General features: G+C 42.3%; 2 protein-coding genes across 4 annotated transcripts in view; one reads left to right on the plus strand and one right to left on the minus strand.

Moving 5' to 3' along the window:
* Positions 1-538: 538 nt before the first annotated feature.
* Positions 539-7,925, minus strand: Ahsa1 (activator of HSP90 ATPase activity 1). 2 transcript variants are annotated; one of them, XM_042692725.1, is made up of 9 exons: positions 7,826-7,925; positions 6,003-6,193; positions 4,411-4,493; positions 3,944-4,061; positions 2,663-2,751; positions 1,752-1,880; positions 1,291-1,392; positions 1,022-1,073; positions 539-935 (listed from the first exon to the last, which is right to left on the minus strand). In XM_042692725.1, the coding sequence occupies exons 4-9, from the start codon at positions 4,008-4,010 to the stop codon at positions 763-765; spliced, it is 612 nt and encodes a 203-aa protein (XP_042548659.1). In that variant the 5' UTR covers positions 4,011-4,061; positions 4,411-4,493; positions 6,003-6,193; positions 7,826-7,925; the 3' UTR covers positions 539-762. The 2 variants fall into 2 exon arrangements, with proteins under 2 accessions (XP_042548659.1, XP_042548658.1); XM_042692724.1 differs by lacking the exon at positions 7,826-7,925 and adding an exon at positions 7,442-7,668.
* A 156-nt stretch (positions 7,926-8,081) lies between these two features.
* Vipas39 (VPS33B interacting protein, apical-basolateral polarity regulator, spe-39 homolog) overlaps positions 8,082-20,795 on the plus strand; it is a 38,101-nt gene continuing 25,387 nt past the window's right edge. The window contains exons 1-7 of one of the 2 annotated variants that reach the window (XM_042692670.1): positions 8,082-8,221; positions 12,630-12,722; positions 14,250-14,352; positions 16,843-16,989; positions 17,744-17,782; positions 18,941-19,005; positions 20,566-20,622. In XM_042692670.1, coding sequence (XP_042548604.1) covers positions 12,630-12,722; positions 14,250-14,352; positions 16,843-16,989; positions 17,744-17,782; positions 18,941-19,005; positions 20,566-20,622 — 504 coding nt within the window. In that variant the 5' untranslated portion in view covers positions 8,082-8,221. Of the gene's footprint in view, positions 8,440-12,629; positions 12,723-14,249; positions 14,353-16,842; positions 16,990-17,743; positions 17,783-18,940; positions 19,006-20,565; positions 20,623-20,795 lie in introns of both variants that reach the window. The other variant, XM_042692669.1, reaches the window with a different exon arrangement.

The following is a 20,795-nucleotide window of genomic DNA, read 5'->3' on the forward strand; positions in this document are numbered from 1 at the left end:
AAAACAAAAACAAAAAAAAAACAAAGGCTTACCAATGGCAAACACGTAAGGTATCTGTAAAGTAAGAAACCTGAGGATTATGTTTTTGTGAAGTCATCAGAATCTCCTACTTCACAGGACCGTCTAGGGATTCAATGTGTTAATGCGAAGAAACGGCTTTGTGTAGTGTTAGGTATGCAGCAGCTGCTCTCAGCAGAAGCGGCCACACTCAGCAGCTCCAGCTCTCTTCACTTCAACCCAGCACCCAGTGGTCATCACTCTGTAAGAGGCTAAGTATGGTGAGTACACAGACTAGGCAGACACCGTAGCCTGGGGTGGACACCTGTGATAGCACTGCTTCTGCCCTGCCCTGCCCTGCCCTGGTGAAAGGCAGCAGATTCAAGTCTGCAGTGTAAGGAGACGGATCAGAGTGCCTGATGGCGAGAGGCAAGTTCTCCTTGGGCCTCCTTCCTACACTTTTCAAAAAATGTACATAGAACCTATAAACTCCAAATTTTAAAATCTTGAAAGGGAGTTGAATCAACAGTTTCTAGAAATGTTATGTTTTTAAAATTTGTGTTTATGTAGCATATGTACACATAAAAGAGAATCACCCTCTGATCCCACCCAGCAGAAAACATGCACAAACCCAAGGTATATGTGGAGGGGAGGGGCCCCAGCCCCAAGTTAGCGGTTGGGATGGTGCAATCCTGTGAGCCACAGCCCCAGTCAGGAGTGGGCTGGACTGAAGTGTTGAGCAGGCTGGAGCCCCAGTTGCTGGCCCTAAAACAAGCGTGCACCATAGCCAAAGGTCTGTTTGATGCCCTCAAAGTAGTACCGCTGCCAGCCCTGCCGCGTCCGCTCTTCCTCAGGGGCAGGGATGCCTCGGCCTTCCATACACAGCTCGGTCTCTCCATTCTTATCAATAAAGGTCAGGGTGATGGTGGCAAAGTGCCCTGTGGGAGAGGAGACGTTTCAGACCCAGCATTTCCATGAGGGTTTAAACTACTAAGTGGACAACAGCAACAATTATGCTACTCACCATCTGGCCAAGTCTTAAACCTCCATTTCATCGCAATATGCTTCTCAGGGACCTAAAACAAGTAGAGACTGTAATGTACCTGGTACTATCTAGGGTTAGCCACCTGACTTCTGTATGAAGCCTATCATTTGTGCAACCATACAAAAAGACATCCTTTTTGAAGAGAAAACACTTTTATTAACTGAAGAGAATTAGAAGTGAAATTGTATAGAGCAGAGAAGTCACTAATCTGACAAGACAGAGGCAACAATGGGGGCAGCAGTACTCACCAGATCAGTAAATTCCCCAGACACGTTGCCATCTACCATGTGGAACTTCCCACCTTTATCTGCTTCTAACATTGCAGGAGCATGAGTAAAGGCCTGAACCAGCTATAGGAGGAGAAAAGGCAGGGAGATATAATAGCTTTTAATGGGACCCAGAGCCGGGCCAGTTGAATCCCACATGCCTTGACTCTCATTTCCAAAGCCTCTCTGCCAGTGAGCAGGTCCTGGTCTTCCCCCCTATTCTGCTCCATGAGACCAAGGCTTTGACTTCAGTATAATTCTTTCTGAATCTATGGTGTCATTACTTTGGATCCATTCCCTTTTCTAACAATAATCCAGTAGTTCCCATGTATATGACTCCAAAGGAGAGGGATAAGGGGAAAATTCCCTTTGCTGAGTCATTTACATTTGGCCTGTAAGCTCTAATGGCAGAGGCATGGGTCTACAGACAAGCATATACTTACCTCTTGTGTGGTAAACACTCGATAGAGTTCTTCTGGTGATGTCAGGAAGGTTTCTCTAAGGGTGATCTTACAAGTGGGGATTTTGACACCAACAGGTTTGGCCTGGGATTTTGAAGGAGCAGGCTTAGCCTGTGAAATGATAGTAAAACATGTCGATTTAACTTCAAAGTGAAACCTTAAGGGACAGATTTATTATTATTTATTCTCACAAATTCTTCATCTTAGGCTGGGAAGGTGGCTCAGTGGTAGAGTGCTTGCATGAGGCCCTGGGTTCGATTCCTCAGTGCCACATAAGCAAAAAGAAAAAAGCCAGAAGTAGCGCTGTGGTTTAAGTCGTAGAGCGCTAGCTTTGAGCTGAAGAGCTGAGGGACAGTGTCCAGGCCCAGAGTTCAGGCCCCATGACTGGACCCCCCCCCCCCCAAAAAAAAAAAAAAAATTCTTCATCTTGAAAAAGCTAAGCATTCAGAGGGGTTGAAGGGAATTTGTGAGTGTAGATGTTTCAGTTGTGAAAGAACTCTTCGGAAACACCTTCAAATCCCTGTAACTCTTCAAACAGAATTTTTATGCTTAAAGAACTGGACGTACTAGGCATTGGTGGTTCACACCTCTAATCCTAGCTACTCCTGGTTCAAAGCCAGCATGGGTAGAAAAGTCTGAGCCTCTTATCTCCAATTAACTACCAAAAAACCTAGAGTAGAGTTAAAGTGGTAGAGCCCAAAAGCTCCAGGACAGTGCCTAGAACCCTGAGTTCATGCATCAGGACTGGCACAGAACACAAACAAGGAGCAGGCAGCTCTGGCTTTGGGGTTAGGGTGAGAGGGCAAGAGGTGACACAGAGTGAGGAGAAGCCGTGCTCTGCTTCCCTTTGCCGACAGCCACCCCTCCCCCGCACCACCTGGGGATAGCTTTACCTTGCGCTCCTCAGTTTTCAGAGCTGGCTGCCCCACTGGGTCTACTGACTCTCCATTCACTGTGGGCAAGATCATGCCCTGAGTGAACTCTGAAAAGACAAAAGCACCAGCTCTGGGAGTTACTTCTTACCATCAGATAACGAAGCTTGGTAAAATTAGTCATCCTAACCCAAAATGAGAAATAACCAGAAAAATATCTATTTTTACATCCTTACCTTTGGTCTACAGTAGACAGCTACATTAGTACGCTATAGAACACAATATGTTCACTAAGTATTACAACTTGCCAAATTTGTAAAGTCCACTTTTGAAGCTAACCAGTAAGTGGAGCAGCATTTAAGTGACTTCAAAAGTGGGTACTTGAACTGGAAATGTGGCTTAGTGATAGAGTGCTTGCCTAGCACGCATGAAGCCCTGAGTTTGATTCCTTAGTACCACATTAACAGAAAAAGCTGAACTGGTGCTGTGGCTCAAATGATATAGTGCTAGTCTTGTGTCCAGGCCCTAAGTTCAAGCTCCAGGACTGGCAAAAAAAAAAAAGAGCAGGTACTCTACCAGGCAACTTGGATGCATGTTGAGTCCCTTTCTTGACTTTGCCTTACCCCTACAACCAGATACATATTCAAGTAGTTTACTGCTAGCCAACAGTAGCATCAAATGTCACTTAAAAAATGTCTAATAGTCACGTTAAAAAGTCAAATATTAACAGATAAAAACATTACTAATAGTTAATCTAATGTACCTAAATTATCACATTATCAATCTTAAAAGCTAACTGAAGCCAGGCATTCGTGGCTAATGTCTGTAATCCTAGCTATTCAGGAGGCAGAGATCTGAAGATCATAGTTCAAAGCCAAAATGGGCAGGAAAGTCTGCCAGAAGTAAAGCTGTGGCTCAAGTGGTAGAGTGCTAGCCTTGAGCACAAAAGCTCAGGGACAGTGCCCAGGCACTAAGCTCAAGCCCCAGGACTAGCAAAAAAGAAAAAAAAAAAGAAAGATTTAACTAAGTTGTTTTACATTACTTCTTGGAGCTCCCAAGTTTTCCAAATCCATCAATGCATCTCATTTAGATTCCCAAAGTTACTAGTCAACCCATGTAGCACCATGGCTCTAAATCCTTCCTTTACTTATAAGCTAGCTAGCTTAGAGTGACTTTGAGATGAAATAAGTCCCTTCCCACCAAATCTTCATCCATCTGCTAAAGAAACAGTCTAGCCCCTTAAACAGAATCTGATAGGTAGAAGGCTGCCTCCTCCAGTATACGTCATCACTCAAGGGATACCTGTTTTGAGGGTGCTGATGTAAATCCCCATTGCTTCTCTGAGAAGTTTCACCCCTTCTTCCTTCATTAAGGCCACGAGATTTGTGTCAGGCTCATCTTTGGCAAGGCTCACACTAATCTGAGTGAGAGATCAGAAGTAGGCGGTAAATAACTCAAGAGACACATCATGGAATGTGGTTCCAAGCAATCAGGTAACGGCTAATGCTTCCAAAAGCAATGTGTGGAGATGGTGTATTCATCCAATCCCATTATTGTTCCTTCTCAAGTCCTCTGCCAAGGCAAAGGTGGCTCATGCTTGAAGCTAAAGCAAAGAAATTCAGTGGTACCCTATAGCTAGAAACTCATCTGTAGACTGGTGTCTGAATGCCTGAACCAGGTCTGAGCTATTCATTTTGGAAAATGTCATTTTCCTCATCTGAGACAAAAAGCATAGGGAGGGCTCAGATGAAGAGTTAAGACTCACAAACCTCCACTTCATCCACGCTGTTTTCATCAGACAAGTTAGGGATCTCCACATGTCCCTTGTATTGTACTCCTGACTTAGAGGTACCTGTCAAAAGCAATGAAATGCTGTTAGCTTCCTCTTTTGCAGGAAAAGATCTATGCCAGAAGGACCTACCAGAGCACTACACCACTTAGGCTTTTTTTTTGGCCCTCCTTATTCTGAACCGACATCTAGTCTGACAGAATGCTACAAGGCAGATGTAATCCAGTGCCCCCATCCTCTCTCTCCTCACTCTTTGCTGAAGAACAACTAACAGTCCTGGCAGTGGAACTGACAGCCATATCAACTGGGCACTAGTATGAATTCTACTTGAGTCAACAGCCAACACAGTCACAATACTTGCTCTGAAAATATGTACATATCCCCATGTGACTGGTATATTAGAGGACAATTCAATCAAGAGAATTTCACCCATGAGAAACATTAGTTGAACACAGAAAACTACACCTGGCTTAACCTAGCATAGGAATGAGCAAAACATCCCTCAAAGCATCTGCTAATCACCTTAGTTAAGCACATGTTATATGCCACAACCACACACCATTGGGGATGGGCTGTTTCTTCTGATTCAGATGTCTCTCCTTATACAATTAAGCTGCAAACCTGTTGTCTCTGATCACAAAAAAATTTCAGACCTCTTATCAAGGCAAGACACCATTATCTAATAGTGTTTGTGTGTTTCTAGCCATTTAACATGAAATGTGTTTCTGATGGGGTAAATTTTTGTGGTGTTGTATCCCCAATGCCATTTTCCCTACAAACTGTTTTCACTGAATTTTTTTTGCATAGTTTGGCAATTTTTATAACATATTTGTTGAACTATATATGAACTCCCAAATGAAATCAACATTTGCCTTCACCTCTCTAGACTTCATTTTCTAAGAATGGGCAAGCTATAAAGATATAAAATTCCTTCCAGGCTACAATGCTTTAGATATACTTGAAAAATCATGAAGAGATGTATCTCTACGTTCACCTCAGTATCACTTTCTTATTGATATTACATAGTACTAAATGCTTACTAAAGCACAAATTTATTCATGTTTTACCCCAGACACAGATGGTAGCTATTTTATACTCCCAGAGCTTTTTTTTTTTTTTTTAAACTTCAGCCCTTAAACTGTCAGGACCACCAAGTGAGGGGGATATGTATGGTCCCAATTGTTTCCTAATGTGGTCACAGATGGGTCATTACATCAAAGAATATATAGGGCAGTCCCAATTTATAGCCACACCAGATTCACTAGCACAGTGGTCTGATCTGTTAAGATTCACATCGAACAGTTAGAAAACGGTCAAAATTGTAAACTGCGGAAATATCATCTTATATACCCTGTCAGACAAGGGCCAAAAGATACAGTGCCCAGTCAGTTCGTTGGTGGTGACTTATGAGTGCCCCATGGTGACAGGGAAATTTTAGCATCTCATGCTGCTTTCTTCCCATTCTCCTTTCAACAGTTCATTACTACTCAAAAACTTCTTTTCTCCAGCTCCTTAACAGGTCAGCAGAAATGCAGTTAGCCTCTTCCTTCTGACAGACCAGCAAATACATACCTGTCCAATTCAGTTTGACATTCCATTCATAAAAGAAGATAAGTTTTCCTTTTCGATTATTAATAGATGCTTCTCCATCAAGTTTATTCACTTCGGTCACCTCACACTTGCCCTCCTCATTCTGTACCCGAACAGCCAGAAACAGGGTCTTCAGCTTTTCTGTGGACCAGTTTGAAGCATCCCTCTCTGTCCTGAAAAAACAGAAGTAAACCTATGGATCAGCAGTCAAACAAAGGATATACACGGCTGCCTCTAAGAAGGCAGTTAAAGGAGGCTGGACAGACAGGTGAAAAAGAACACAAAACTCGTAGTTCCACTCTAGGATGTCCACAAACACATCACTGTTAGGAAGGAGAGACACTGCATTAGTGCCAACAAAGGCAAATGCTGTAATAGTACAACTAAACGAGAAAAGTTATGCGGTACATTATGACATTTTATGTTTTAAAAGGGCACCCCCATTTGGCCAAGAGTGCAACTGCACACACTGCGGAGAGGAGCACAGATGAGCACAGAGTACAGCATTTGGCTGAAAGGACCAGGCAGGTCCTCATTCATTAGCAAAACTGCTCTCAGCCTGTTAAGATTCAGACAGCTTTAAAGGACCCAACACATTCTATGTCCTCTGGTTGACCAAAAAATCAAGTCTAGACTTCAAAACTAACCACAACAAAAATACTGCCAAGCACAGTGAAGAGGAGGGGGAAAAAGATTACTCTGCCTTTCCAATTAACTATTAAATAACAGTCAACAAGAACAAAAAGAGCTGCAACCAAATTGCATTACGAACGAAAGTTCAGTAGAGTTTAAAGTAAACGCTGTTTATGGAAGATTTCACGGAGGAGGGAGAGCTTTTAAGGGCAGTATAACTATAAAATACAAAACCACGATCGCCCGGCTACCTGGAGTCCAAACACAAACCAACTTCATAGTTCCGGATGTGAGGCTGCAGGGTCTTCAGCAGCCTGGCGCTTGGCCGAACGTAGTCCAAACCTTCTCCTGGGGCACCTGTGCCTTACAGTTGACTTTTCACTTTGACTGTGAGCCACAAAGCAGAGATTATGGCTCCTGGGGCCGGAGATTTCCCCAGCAGGCTCCCGACACAATCGAAAGGCCTTTGGGTCTCGCTGACTGCGGCCACGTGTAGGAAGCATCTTCCTGCTCCAGGCTGGATGCAGCAATTGGGGACGTTCTGTTCTCTGTCTGAAACTGCTCTTTGGGACGAAGCTTCGCCCGCGGACCCCTCTGGTCCCTGACACTGAGACTAGGCTAGGGGTGCTGAAGAGGACCCCTTCCCCTGCCACACGAGGAACCCACCCGTCCCCTGATCTCAGGCCAGGCCTGCCTGGGCCCCAGCTCTGTCCGCGCCAAGGTCCCAGGAACCCCCAACCCCAAGCCTGGTGCCGGTGCTCCTGCGGCCTTGCCTTGCTGGCCCTCACCAGTGCCAGTTGTTGACGTTAGTGGCGTCCGCCCGCTCCTCCACGATCCAGCGTGGGTCGCCCTCACCCCACTTGGCCATCGGCCCTCCTAGCGCGCCGCCACCAGCTCCCAAGCAGCCGCAGTCACAGCCTCAGGACCGCTCGGTCCCAGCCGCCCGGCAGCGCCTGGAAACTACTAGAAGCGGCCGCAGCACCTCCTGGCTTGCTTTTCCCTCCACCCCCACCCCTCCCCGCCTCAACTTCCGGCTCCTCCCCACTCCTACCGGCTACTTCCGTTCCAGCTTGCCTAACTGTAGGTTCCGCCTGTTCTGAAGTCCTCACAAACGCCCTCAGATTATCGCCAAAGGGGCCCCAAACCCAGCCCTTCACACTACCATTCCTCACCTGTAGGGACACAAAGGACGTGGTCCCTTTGTTTCCTTGGTCTCTAAATCGGTCTTGCTGAGCCTTCTGGGAGTTGTAGTCCTGTTAAAGGACCCTCTGTCTAACCGCGGAAGGTCGCGTTGAAAGTAAAGGAAATGATCTAGCACGGGCGCTAGGGTTTCTGGGGGATGTAGTCAAGAAGTCTCGCGGGTCTATCGCGACAGTTCCCGACGGCCGAGGGAAAAGAACTACAAGTCCCACGATGCTCTGCGGGCGCTCTCTTTACTCTGACTCCCTCCTCCGCCCCCGTGAGTGTCCTCTTCCTCTTCTTCCTTATGCAGCATAGACTGATTAGAAAGGCTGGTCGGGCGGCGGAGACTGGCGCTGTCCTGAGAGGGAGGGCTCGGTGTGGAAGAGGTGAGGGTGTCCCGGGCCCTTGGGCCGCGAGTCTGTCTGAGTCATCCCTCTCCTCATCCCAATCCTCTTCCTCCTCTTCTCTGGGACATCCCTGCGTCTCTGTTCCGGCCTGACTCTATTCGGGGCCAGTCTTGCGAGCCAGGCTACGCCCCAAGATTTACTTCAGAACTTGACATTTGGTTCTGAACCAACAAAACCCAGGGATCCGCCGGGCTCTGGTGAGTGCGGTAGATCCGTGGCTTCCTGAACGTTCGCCCGCGGTTACCCGGTTTTAATCCACATTCTCTGGCTTCAGTTCACAAACCTTGTTTTGAAACTGAGTCTGTTTTCAATATCTGGTTTCTAGAGGATCCTGAAGGAGAGAGGTGTGTGTGTGTGTGTGTGTGTGTGTGTGTGTGTGTGTGTGTGTGTGTGTGTGTGTGTGTGTGTGTGTGTCTGTGTGTGTGTCTGTGTGTCTGTGTCTGTGTGTCTGTGTCTGTGTGTGTCTGTGTCTGTGTGGGAGGGTGTGTGTGTGTGTGTGTGTGTGTTTTGTTGTGTTTTCCTGATCCTCCTCGTCCTGTGTCTTGTTCCTCTTCTTGAATCTGTCACCCTTTCCTGGGGCTCTCAGAATACAGGTCAGGCCTCTGAAGTATTTAACATCATGTCGAAGCACATTTCTTAGGCACTATTAAAATTGTACTTAAGGTTTTGTAACGTTTGGAGCTATTAAAACATTATCACTTTATTGGCCAAGTAAATCTAGCTTCTCACGTGACACTCTTAAGTACAAATTGGTGTTAAACTGCCATTGTGTGGTTGAAGAAAAGATTCCAGAAATTCTCCAGTGCAATATTGCATTTATCTGTGTATATTTATCATAGGTCTGCCCTAGTTCTTCCAGGAATGAAAAGTAGATAAGACTATGCAAGACAGTGAAAATAGTCTAGGAAGCAGAAAACCTTAATTATAATTTGGAATAGATGTGGTAAACAAAGCTGCTTTGATATTTAATCCTTTTCATACCTCCTTTAAACATGGAAAAGATAACAATTCTACCCCACAGGATTATTCCGAGAATTAAATGCACGACAAAGTGCTTTTTGAAATAATGAAGTTGTACTTGTTCCAGAGACATTTATATTTATTTATTTATTTGTCAGTCGTGGGGCTTGAACTCTGGGCCTGGGTGCTGTCTCTGTGGCGAGTGCTCTACCACTTGAGCCACAGCGCCACTTTCAGTTTTCTAGTGGTTTATTGGAGATAAGAGTCTCATGGATGTTCCTGCCCGGACAGGCTTTGAACCATGATCTTCAGATCTCAGCCTCCTGAGTGGCTAGGATTACAGGTGTGAGCCACCGGTGCCTGGCTCCATATGTTGCAGATTTATTATTATTATTATTTTCATTTTATTTTATTTTTTTTGTGAACATACTGTACAGAGGGGAGATTTATTTTTTTTTTTTGGCCAGTCCTGGAGCTTGAACTCAGGGCCTGGGCACTGTCCTTGATCTTCTTTTGCTCAAGGCTAGCACTCTACCACTTGAGCCATAGTGCCGCTTCCAGCTTTTTCTGTTTATGTGGTACTGAGGAACTGAACCCAGGGCTTCAGGCATGCTAGGCAAGTACTCTACCACTAGACAAGCACTCTATCTCTAAGCCACATTCCCAGCCTTCTTGCAGAATTTAAAAAAAAAAATTAGGAAGCTTTTTCCAACACACCATGATTAGTTAGTAAAAGTTAATTATAGGCATTCACTTTCTGTCAGGCACTAAGCACTGTACAGTTTATCCTTATAAAAATCTTTGGCTTAGTCTGAAAGAAACTTCTCTTTAATGTCCCTATTACAGAGATGATGGTGAAAAGATGTTGCTAAGTAAACCAATACTAAAAGGAGTTAGTATGTAGTATTTGCTTTCTGTTGGGCACTTTAGGTTTTCTGAGTATTTGTTCTTCACTGTAATCCTATATATCCTATAATCTAGGATACCACTTTCTCTGCAAGGTTTAAAAGACACCTATTTTGTTTGGAATTAGAAAAGCCAAGATTTGAAGTCAAGGCTGCTTAGCTACAATGACTGTACTTGTACCACCACATGCAATGATATTTTAAAATGTCTATTAAGCTTTTCTATATCTATTTTAATGTCTATTAAGCTTTTCTGAATCCTGAAATTAAAAGTAGAATGGAATCTTTTCAGTCATTGCTGGGTTCAGTAGGAATTAGTGATGGCTGCTTGGGAAGAGACCAACTAGCAGAAAGTTCCCCCCATATATCATTGCCTTCCATTATCCTTCAGCTGAAAATGGGAAGGCAGAATTGTTAAGTGCCTTCAAAAGCCTCAATAGAGCTCCCATGATGAGTATTTCTAAAGTTTTTATTTAGAAAGGTGCTGTTGGAATATAAGGAAAAGCCAACTAATTATTTAGAATTTGACATTGTACCCTTTGAGGTTACTTTTGGTGCTATGAAAAATTGAGTATTTATTCTTGGCCTAGCAGGAGTGAGGAACTTTTTGTGTACCATGAGCCACTTAGAAATTGTAACATTATTTGTGGGTCATACAAAATTATTAATATAGGGGCTGGGAATGTGGCTTAGTGGTAGAGTGCTTTCCTACCATGCATGAAGCCCTGGGTTCCATTCCTCAGTACCTTATACACAGAAAAAGCTGGAAGTGGTCCTGTGGCTCAAGTAGTAGAGGGCTAACCTTGAGCAAAAGAAGCTCAGGGACAGTGCCTAAGCCCTGAGTTCAAGCCATGGGACTGGCAAAAACAAACAAACAAAAAACCAGAATAGGCAGACAGGCTTAGCTAAGAAGCATCAAAAAGGGTATGTGTCTGTCTTGTCATGTGCCAAATGATTTTGTGGACATGTATAGTGTTCTCTACCCCTGGAACCATAGTTTTCACTCAAATCCCAGTTGACATTGATAATTTAGTTTGTAATGCTAAAAGAAAAAAAATTTTTGCAAGGTGAAATCAAATTTTAGAGAAAGTTATAGAAGAGACTAGTGATCTTTTGACTATGCATTTTCTTCCCATGATCTTGCTCTCAATTTTTTTTTCTTTGCAGTGGGGTCCAATACCAGATTTGAACTCAGGACCTCACACTTTCTCAGTGGGCACTATCATTTGAGCCACACATCCAGCCCAACATTTTGGTGATTATTTTAGAGATGGAGTTTTGAAAGCTTTTTTTGCCCAGATTGGCTTTGAGTTGCCATCCTCCAGGTCTAAGCCTCTTGACTGGCTAGGATTATGGATTTTTGCCACCAGTGCCTGGTTCTTTTCCCAAATTTTGACCAAGTTGTTGATAAAATAATTACAACTTGAAAATACAGGCAAGATAATTCCGTTTCATTAAATTGCTTTTCTTTCATTCTTTTAGGCATTTTAAAAGCACATCAGGTACCAGTGGCTCATGCTTGTAATCCTAGCTACTAAGGAGGCTGAGATCTGAGAATCGCAGTTGGAAACCATCCCAGGCAGACAAATCTAAAAAAGTAGTATCTTTAATTAACTAACCCCACCCCTCAAATAAAGGCCAGAAATGGAAATGTTGCTCAAGTGGCAGAGCCTTGAATGATGCTCAGGACCTGGGTTTAAGCCCCAGTAGTGGCATACAAAAAAACCAAAAAGCAAATATGAGAATGAGATCCTTATCAGTTTTATTCATTATAGTATTCCCAGAGTCTAGAACTGTTCCTTAGAGATGCTGAATACATGAATGTAATTACTCAGTATTTTTTGTGTGTGCTCTGACCAATCCTTGTGGTTTTATCCAACTTTGTATTTACAAAGTCTTCTAGTGTTTTCCAACATATACTGATAACGTTACACATCCATGTTCTGAATACTCTGGCTCTGTTCTAGGTCCTTCAGGAGAAGGACTGTATCATGTATTTTGTTGTTGTTTTAATTTTTGTTGGTCCTCCTGAGGCTTGAATTCTGGGCCTGGTGCTGTCCCTGATTTTTTTATGCTCCAGGCTAGTGTTCTACTTAAGGCACAGCTCCACTTCTGGCTTTTTGTGGTTAATTGGAGATAAGAGTCTCATGGATTTTCCTGCCAGGCTGGCTTCAAGCAGTGACCCTCACATCTCAACCTCCTGAGTAGCTAGGATTATAATTGTGAGTACTGGTGCCTGGTACATTTTTGATATCCCTTAAACACCTCAAAGAGAATCTTGAACAAAATAGAAGTTCTAGTAATTAATGCCTATTTCTGTGTAACTAGAGGGTCAAATATATGATTTCACCGGTTGAAAACCTATGGATCTTCTTTTATATGGCATGTTCAGTATTTGCCTTATCAGATTCTTTTCTATATACCTAATTTCTGGGATCAGTTAGTGGTAAAGAATCTAAAGATTTTGGAGCTCTTTAGGGAGAGACTTAGAAAGGGATATGTATCTATCTCTCTCACCACAGATGAATCGGACAAAAGGTGATGAGGAGGAATACTGGAACAGCTCTAAGTTCAAGGCTTTCACTTTCGATGATGAAGATGATGAACTGTCACAGGTAGGCTTCTATATACAACTGCTGAAGGTCTTATCCTCTAGGAAACCACTCTAAAATTACTTCCTTTTATACTCTCAGGTATCCTGGCTTTATTTTTTTAATTGTGAAAATACTGTACAGAGGGGTTACAATTACATGGGCAAGATAATGAGTACATTTCTTATCAAGCATTTAGCCTCCTCCTTTGTTTCCCCTTCCCATCCCTTCCCATCTCCCCTCCCTCCCTGTCCCCTTATCCTGGCTTTTGAACATGTCTTTTTTAAGCTAAGAAATGTGTGAGTCAGGTCTTCACAAAAACCTTTGTCCGTCCGTCCTTCCTTCCTTCCTTCCTTCCTTTCTCTTTCTTTCTTTCTTTCTTCCTTCCTTTCTTTTGTTAGTCCCTGGGGCTTGAACTCTGAGCCTGGTCACTGTCCCTGAGCTCTTCAGCTCACGGCAAGTGCTCTACCACTTGAGCCACAGTGCTACTTCCAGTTTTCTGGTGGTTTATTGGAGATAAGAGTTTCATGGACTTTTCCTGCCCTGGCTGGCTTTGAACCGTGATCCTCAGATCTCAGCCTCCTGAGTAGCTAGTATTACAGGTGTGAACCACCGGCACCCGGCTGTTGTCTTTATTCTTGAGATGAGGTCTTCTTATGTTGTCCAAACTGGTCTTAAATTCATGGGTCTAAGAAATCCTTCTGCCTGGGTCTCCTTGAGCAAATGCCACTATACCCAGCTAATTTGTTTTTGGAAGATGACTTAGACTGGAAGATTTATTTTTTATTTTTTTATTTTTTATTTTTGCCAGTCCTGTGGCTTGAACTCAGGGCTTGGGCACTGTCCCTGAGTTTCTTTTTGCTCAAGGCTAACACTCTACCATTTGAGCCACAGTGCACTTCCTGCTTTTTCTGTTTATATGGCACCAAGGAATTGGACCCAGGGCTTAATGCATGCTATACAAGCACACTACCATTAAGCCTCATTCCCAGCCCAAAGAGTTTTTTTTTTTTTTGTCGGTCGTGGGGCTTGAACTCTGGGCCTGGGCGCTGTCCCTCAGCTCTTCAGCTCAAGGCGAGCACTCTACCACTTGAGCTACAGCGCCACTTCCAGTTTTCTGGTGGTTTATTGGAGATAGGAGTCTCACGGTCTCTCCTGCCCGGGCTGGCTTTGAACCGCGATCCTCAGATCTCAGCCTCCTGAGTAGCTAGGATTACAGGCGTGAGCCACCAGCGCCCAGCTCCAAAGAGTTATTTTTATTCATGTTTATTTTACAAAAGAGGAAATGGTCACTTTTGGATAGTGAATAAATTTATTAAAATATTTGCACAGCACGTCTTTGTCAGGAATATGATTAGAGCTCAAAAGTGGTTTGGATTCATCTTAACTCTTTTGCCTATGCAGTGATTGGCTAGAATGCAGTTTCTTTGCAAAAAGCTAGGCTTTTGATAAGAGTAAAGTTATTGATTATTTTCAAGTTCCAGTTGCTCAGCATTCGTTTTCAAAGAAAGAGGTAGAAAGGAATGATTGTCTCTGTCTGTCTGTCTGCAGTTAAAGGAATCCAAGCGAGCAGTGAATAGCCTTCGAGACATTGTGGATGATGATGATGACGATGACCTGGAACGAGTCAGCTGGAGTGGGGAGCCTGTGGGAAGTAAGTAGAGAGGTGGTAGAGGTTATTTATAGTCAAGGTTCTCATCACAAATGCACTGGTCCACAAATGCACAAAGTCCACTGGTTTCCTCAGAGGAAAAAGAAAAAGAGATTAGACTCTTATCAGATAAGCACACATCTGAAAGGTGAACCTCAAGAGATATTTGGTTTGAAATTATGTAATCATTTAATCACAATCAAAAAAAAAAAAAAAAAAAGAACCTCGGGGAAGGGAGGGAGGGAGGGGATGGTAGGGGGAAAACAATGGAGGGGGTAACAATGTTCAAGAGGAAGTGTACTCATAACCTCACTCATGTAACTGTAACCCTCTGTATAGTAGCTTTACAATAAAAAAAAAAAAAAAAGATACAGATAAAAAAAAAAAAAAAAAAGAGATATTTGGGTGCTGGAGTTGACTCTAATATATAGTCATATTTGAGAACTCTGAGGTATTCGTAAGTACTTGGCAAAACTTCTTAGCCACCAAGTCTTACTGCCTAAGCCATTATATAACAACACTTCATACCTTTACAGTTTGATTTTACACACATTCAGACATGCATGCACACATTTAAAATTTTTTGGTGGTGCTTGGGTTTGAATTCAGGGTTCTACACTTGAGCTATCCTCTTTGGTTCTTTTTTGCATTAGTTAGTTTTTGGATAAAGTCTCATGATTTTGGTTGTGATTCTCTTATCTCCTACCTATGGACTACTGTATAATTAGGATCACAGATGTGTACTAACACCCTTGTCTGTCTTTTGCCTTCTGATCTCTGCTTCCTAAGTAAGATGAGATTACAGGCATGAGCCATCATACCAGGAAAAATATGTTTGTTTATTTGTTTGGTTAGAGCTGGTACTAGGACTTGAACTGAGGGCCTAGAAGCTGTCCCTTAGCTTTTTTGCTCAAGACTGGTGCCATCCCACTTGAGCCACAGCTCTACTTCCAATATTTTGGTGGTTCATTGGAGATAAGAGTCTCATGGACTTTCCTTCCCTAGTTTCTTGACTAGCTAAGGTTATAGACATGAGCCACTGATGCCCACCTAAGAAATGTTTTAAGTTAAAATGAATAAATAGGAGATACTATATAACATGATTAAAAATCAAAAGTATTAAAGGTGTACATTGACAAATTTTCCTTGATACTATTACAATCATCTCAGTTCTCAGTGCCTGCCCTCTCCTGCCCTTCCCCTGCAAAAGCCTTCACTGCTGCTCCCTTATTATATAACTGTCTGGTTGGTTTACATTTAGAGATGCTCATAGGCATACCTATTTTTATCCCAGTGTTTGTACAAGCAGTAACATACTGTGTACTTAGCTATTTTTATGTGATAATGGGGCTTGGAGAGCTTTCCATATCATATAAAAAGCTTGTTTTCTCTTTATTTGGTCCATCATGGAGCTTGAACTCTGGGCCTGGCACTCTCCCTGAGCTCTTCAGCCCAAGGCAAGTGCTCTGCTACCACTTGAGCCACAAGCCACTTCCGGTTTTCTAGTGGTTTATTGGAGATAAGAGTCTCACAGCCTTTACTGCCCGGGCTGGCTTTGAACTGTGATCCTTAGATTTCAGCTATGATTACCAACCACTGTGAGCCACCAGTGCACAGCTATAAAGCTTTCTTATTCTTGTTTTGTTTTTTTAAGCAGTAGCATGGTATTTCATTGTATGGATTACCATAATTTATTTAACTAGTCTACTATGGTGAATTTTAGATTGTGTCTAACCTTTTGCTATTTCTGTTCTTATCAGTAATCTCGTATTCTGACACACGAATAAGTGAAAGATCATTTCTTGGGGTTGAATGACTGGCATTGGCTATTTGTCATATTGGATAGTTACTGCCAAATTATTGCCAACCATAGGGCTTATGCCAGTTTGTACTCCCCATCAGCAATGTAGAAGGGTTCCTGTTTCCCACAGCCTTTCTACTACTGGGTATGATCAAGTTTTGAGATCTTTGCTCATTTTAATGGGGATCAACAGTACTGTCAACATATGAAACTATTGTTAAGAACATCTAGTCAGGTGCTGGTGGCTCACGCCTATAATCCTAACTACTCAGGAGGCTGAAATCTAAGGATCACAGTTGAAAGCCTGCTAACGGAGGAAATGTCCATAAGACTCTAACCTCCAACTAACCACCAAAAAGATGGACAGTGGAGTTCTAGGCTTGAGCAAGTCTTGTACTCAAGGACAATTCCTAGGCCCTGAATTCAAGCCCCAGGACTGGCACAAAAATAAATAAATCAATGAACAATCATCTTTTTATATTTAAAACTATATTTCCTTTTTATGATGCATTTGTTCATGCCCTTTGTCCATTTGTCTGTTGATTAATCTATTTGACTCTGACCTTTTCCCTTGCTCCATGATAATCAAGGGACCAGGGCCTCTGTTGAAAAGCTTTGAGTTCATTGAATATTGGATGTCAAAGATGTCTATTGGATGAAACTTACTGATTTAGTTCTTAATGGTCTTGCAGGTATTTCGTGGTCCATCAAAGAGACTGCTGGTAATAGTGGGTCAACACATGATGGACGTGAACAGATAAAGGGCAGAAACAGCTTCTCTTCCTATGCACAACTACCCAAACCGACTTCCACTTACTCCCTGAGTAGCTTCTTTAGAGGTAAAGAATGATGGTTAAGGAACAGCAAAGTCTTTCTTTTGTTCTGAAAAATGCTCAGGCTGTACTTTTCATGTACTTAGGAGAAAAATGATTATTGAAAGACAGTAAACTATCATTGGAGCTGGTGGCTAAGTATTAGAAAGGGGAAAAGTGAGAGAAATTCACAAGCTTTAGAATGGATTTCTAGGACATGATGAATAAAGTTGGCATTATCCCTGTGATAGATACTGAACAAGTTTGCCTAGATCAAAATTCCTCCTTACCTCTTAGGCAGTGTGTCTAAGAACTCCTGTGTATTGCTGGTGGGAATGCAAAATGGTGTGGTCGCTAAGGCAATTTTCTCAAATATTAAATATAAACCTACCATAAGACCCAGCAGTTTCATTTTTACATAACAGAAAGAACCGGGAGCAAGGACTTCAACAGATATTTGTATACTGTTTATAGTAGCATTGTTCACAATAGCCAAAGATGGGAGTGGCCCATTTTGTCCACTCAGGGATAAAATTTGGGAATATATTTGCAGTAGAATATTAGTTAGTTATGAAAAGGTATAAAACTCTGATACGTGCTTTGATATGGAACCTTGAAGACATACTAAATCAAGTAAGGACACCGAGGACAAATGTTTTGTGACAAATGTTTATATGAGATAACTAGTATAGGCAGAGTCGGTGAGGACGCTGTGTCCTTAACCCAGTCTGATGGCTTTGCCTTGAGCTCTCTTGACTCTTCTCACATTACTTATCCCTAGGTAGAACTAGACCTGGAAGTTTCCAGTCTCTTTCTGATGGTAAGTATTGTTTCCTTTCTCTTGATTGTTGTGGGGGATGTGGTGCAGTCTGGGGAGTCTGGAGACATGTTATTAGATGATTAAATGAATTTTCTTCTAAATAACATTATTAGAGGAAAAAAATTTTTTTTTTGCAGTACTGGGGATTGAACTCAGGGTCTTGAGCTTGCTAGAGGCTCAGGCTCTCTTCTACTTAAGCCATGATTCTAGCCCATTTTTGCATAGTATTTTCAAGATAGAGTCTTACTTTATGGCTGGGCTAGCCTGGGCTGTGAATCCTACTATTGGTGCTTTCCTGCATATGCTGCAGTGTCCAGACATTATGCTTCCCCCATAGCTGAGATACAGGCATACTCCATATGCCCTGCCATTGGTTATGATGTGACCTTGCAGACTTTTGTGCACTGGCTGGCCTGAACTACTGTGCCCATCTCTAAAGAAATTTTTTGATGGTGAAGTAGAAATCACAGCAGGCACCTATGGCTCACGCCTATAATCCTAGCTATTCAGGAGGCTGAGATCTGAGGATTATGGTTCAAAGCCAGCCTGGGCAGGAAAGTTTATGAGACTCTTATCTCCAATAAAACTACTTAGAAAAAGCTAGAAGCTGTGCTGTATCTCAAGTGGTAGAGTACTAGCTTTGAGCAAAAGAAGCTCAGAAACCGCTCAAGCCCTGAGTTCAAGCTCTAGGATTAACAATAACAACAAAAGTAGAAGTCAGGTTACAGGAGCAAGAATTGACTTAGGGAAGAACTGTGATCTGCTTCTGTCCAGAAATATACCTTGGGAGGGTAAAAAAAAAAAGGCTGAAAAAAGACATGTGTATTGAGTTCTGATGACTCATGCCTGTCATCTTAGCTACTTGGGAGGCTGAGATTTTTGAGGATTGTGGTTCAAAGCCAGTCCAGCAGGAACATCTGTAAGACTTTTATCTTCAATTAACCACCAAAAAGTCCTAAATGGAACTATGGCTCAAGTGTTAGAGTGCTAACCTTGAGCAAAAACGCTCAGGGACAGCACCCAGGCCCTGAGTTCAAGCCCTGGGACCAGCAAAAGCAACAACAACAACAAGAAGTGAGAAGGAGACAATAGAGGAAAATTACAAGAAACAGTACTTATGATGTCTTTCTGAACCAGTTGCCTCATTTTTTTTTTCAGCTTTGTCAGATACACCTGCCAAAAGTTATGCTCCAGAGCTGGGGAGGCCCAAGGGGGAATATAGGGTGAGTTATATCTTAATACTGGGATAATGCTTTACACAGTAGAGAGAACTTTGGCATATATTGCCTTAATTTCTGCAACTCTTCTAGCAGTCTTAGAGTCACGGATCATTAACTCCAGGGACATATGAGAAATGCATTGCTTAAGTGATTTTATCATTGCACAACCATCATGGGTATACTTAACTAGATAGTCAAGCCTTTTACACATCTAGGCCATATGATATAGCTTTATTGTCTCAGGGCTATAAATCTGTACAGCATGTTACTGTACCCAATACTATAGGTAATTATAGCACAATGTCAGTAATTGTATAGTTAAATATAGAAAAGGCACTGTAAAAGTATTAGGCAGGCCTGAAATGATGCTGCATGCCTGCAATCTAAGTAATAGGGAGGCAGAGGAAGGAAGATCATGTATTCCAGGCTCTCCAAATTAGATAGGAAGATCCTGTTTTAAAAAAAACAAAAAAAAAAGTACAGCAACAACAACCTAGCAAATAGGAATTCCATTATAATCTTACAGGACCACCATTGTGTATGTGTTGCATTGTTGATTAAAATATTATTATGCAAGACATGACTGTATTTTAACCCCCTTTTATGGATATGAAAACTAAGCTTCTCAACCACAGACTTGCCTGGGGTCTCATAGCCAAGAAAGGGTATAACTTGTACTCACAATCTTTAAAGTCATAGCGATTTTATTATTTTATTGTTTTAAGTAATTTTATCACTGTACGACCATCATAGGCGATAGTTAAATAAACTAGATGGTCAAGCCTGTTACACATCTAGGCCACATGATATAGCTTTATTGTTGTAATATCCTTGCTCACTCAGTCCTAGCATCCTTTTTTTTTTTTTTTTAAATCCATTCTGCTACGTTTTGAAGGCTATACTTTGAAACTCAGCAATAATCACCACAGTGTGGAAATTTGGTGGAGCTCATACTTCCATGAAGCATATAAAATAAGCAAATTGGGCTGGGAATGTGGCTTTAGTGGTAGAATGCTTGCCTTGTATTCATGAAGCCCTGGGTTGAATTCCTTAGTAACACATAAACAGAAAAAGGCAAAGGTGCACTGTGGCCCAATTGGTAGAGAGCTAGCCTTGAGTAAAAGAAGCTGAGACAGTGCCCAGGCCCTGAGTACAAGCCCCAGGCTTAGCAAAAAATAAAAAATAAAAATAAATAAAATAAAAAATAAAGCAAATTGATTTATAAGGAAGACATATATTCTAAGATGCAAAAAAGAATCTCTCTCAAATGTCTTTCCCTCTCTTGACCAAAAGTGTTAAGTATTAGAATCTTGAAACTTGACGGTAATTGCATGAAGGGGTTTCAATTCTGAGCCTCTGGACATGAAAAGTTCTGCTCTGTCAGTTGGTTTATCTCAGTATGAGCAGTTTCTTCCTGCTTGTGTCACCCTGATATAGCTCATTCAGAAACTAAAAACAAAACCATTCCAGTTCTTCATTTATTCTCAGTTCCCTCTCATAAACTATTTCTGAAATTGTGCTGGTGCACATAATTCTGAGCTTTATGTGTTGCTGATATTACAGGATTACAGCAATGACTGGAGCCCCAGTGATACAGTCCGACGCCTTAGGAAAGGCAAGGTAAGGTCATTGGAGAGCAGATTTTTGTGGATTCTTTGCTCAGCTGTATCAGTTGTTCCCACTTGGAGGATTTCTTGCCCATTTGCTAATTAAATAGAAAAATTTGCTAAGGTTGAAAATTAGGGCTGGGAATGTGGCTTAGTGGTAGAATGCTTGCCTAGCATCCATGAAGT

Source organism: Dipodomys spectabilis, unplaced genomic scaffold (genome assembly GCF_019054845.1).
Source record: "Dipodomys spectabilis isolate Male_0828 unplaced genomic scaffold, ASM1905484v1 ptg000157l, whole genome shotgun sequence".
In the NCBI taxonomy this organism is placed as follows: domain Eukaryota; kingdom Metazoa; phylum Chordata; class Mammalia; order Rodentia; family Heteromyidae; genus Dipodomys; species Dipodomys spectabilis.

Bases quoted from the DNA above. Each gene is read 5' to 3' on its own strand.
- Ahsa1 (XM_042692724.1), bottom strand. From the start codon at position 7,521: ATGGCCAAGTGGGGTGAGGGCGACCCACGCTGGATCGTGGAGGAGCGG. The intron at 4,062-4,410 runs GTTTGTGAGTCT...TCTCTCACTCAG, and splicing joins ACAGCGTGGATGAAGTGGAG to ATTAGTGTGAGCCTTGCCAA. The intron at 1,881-2,662 runs GTAAAGCTATCC...ATCATTTCACAG, and splicing joins TGAAAACTGAGGAGCGCAAG to GCTAAGCCTGCTCCTTCAAA.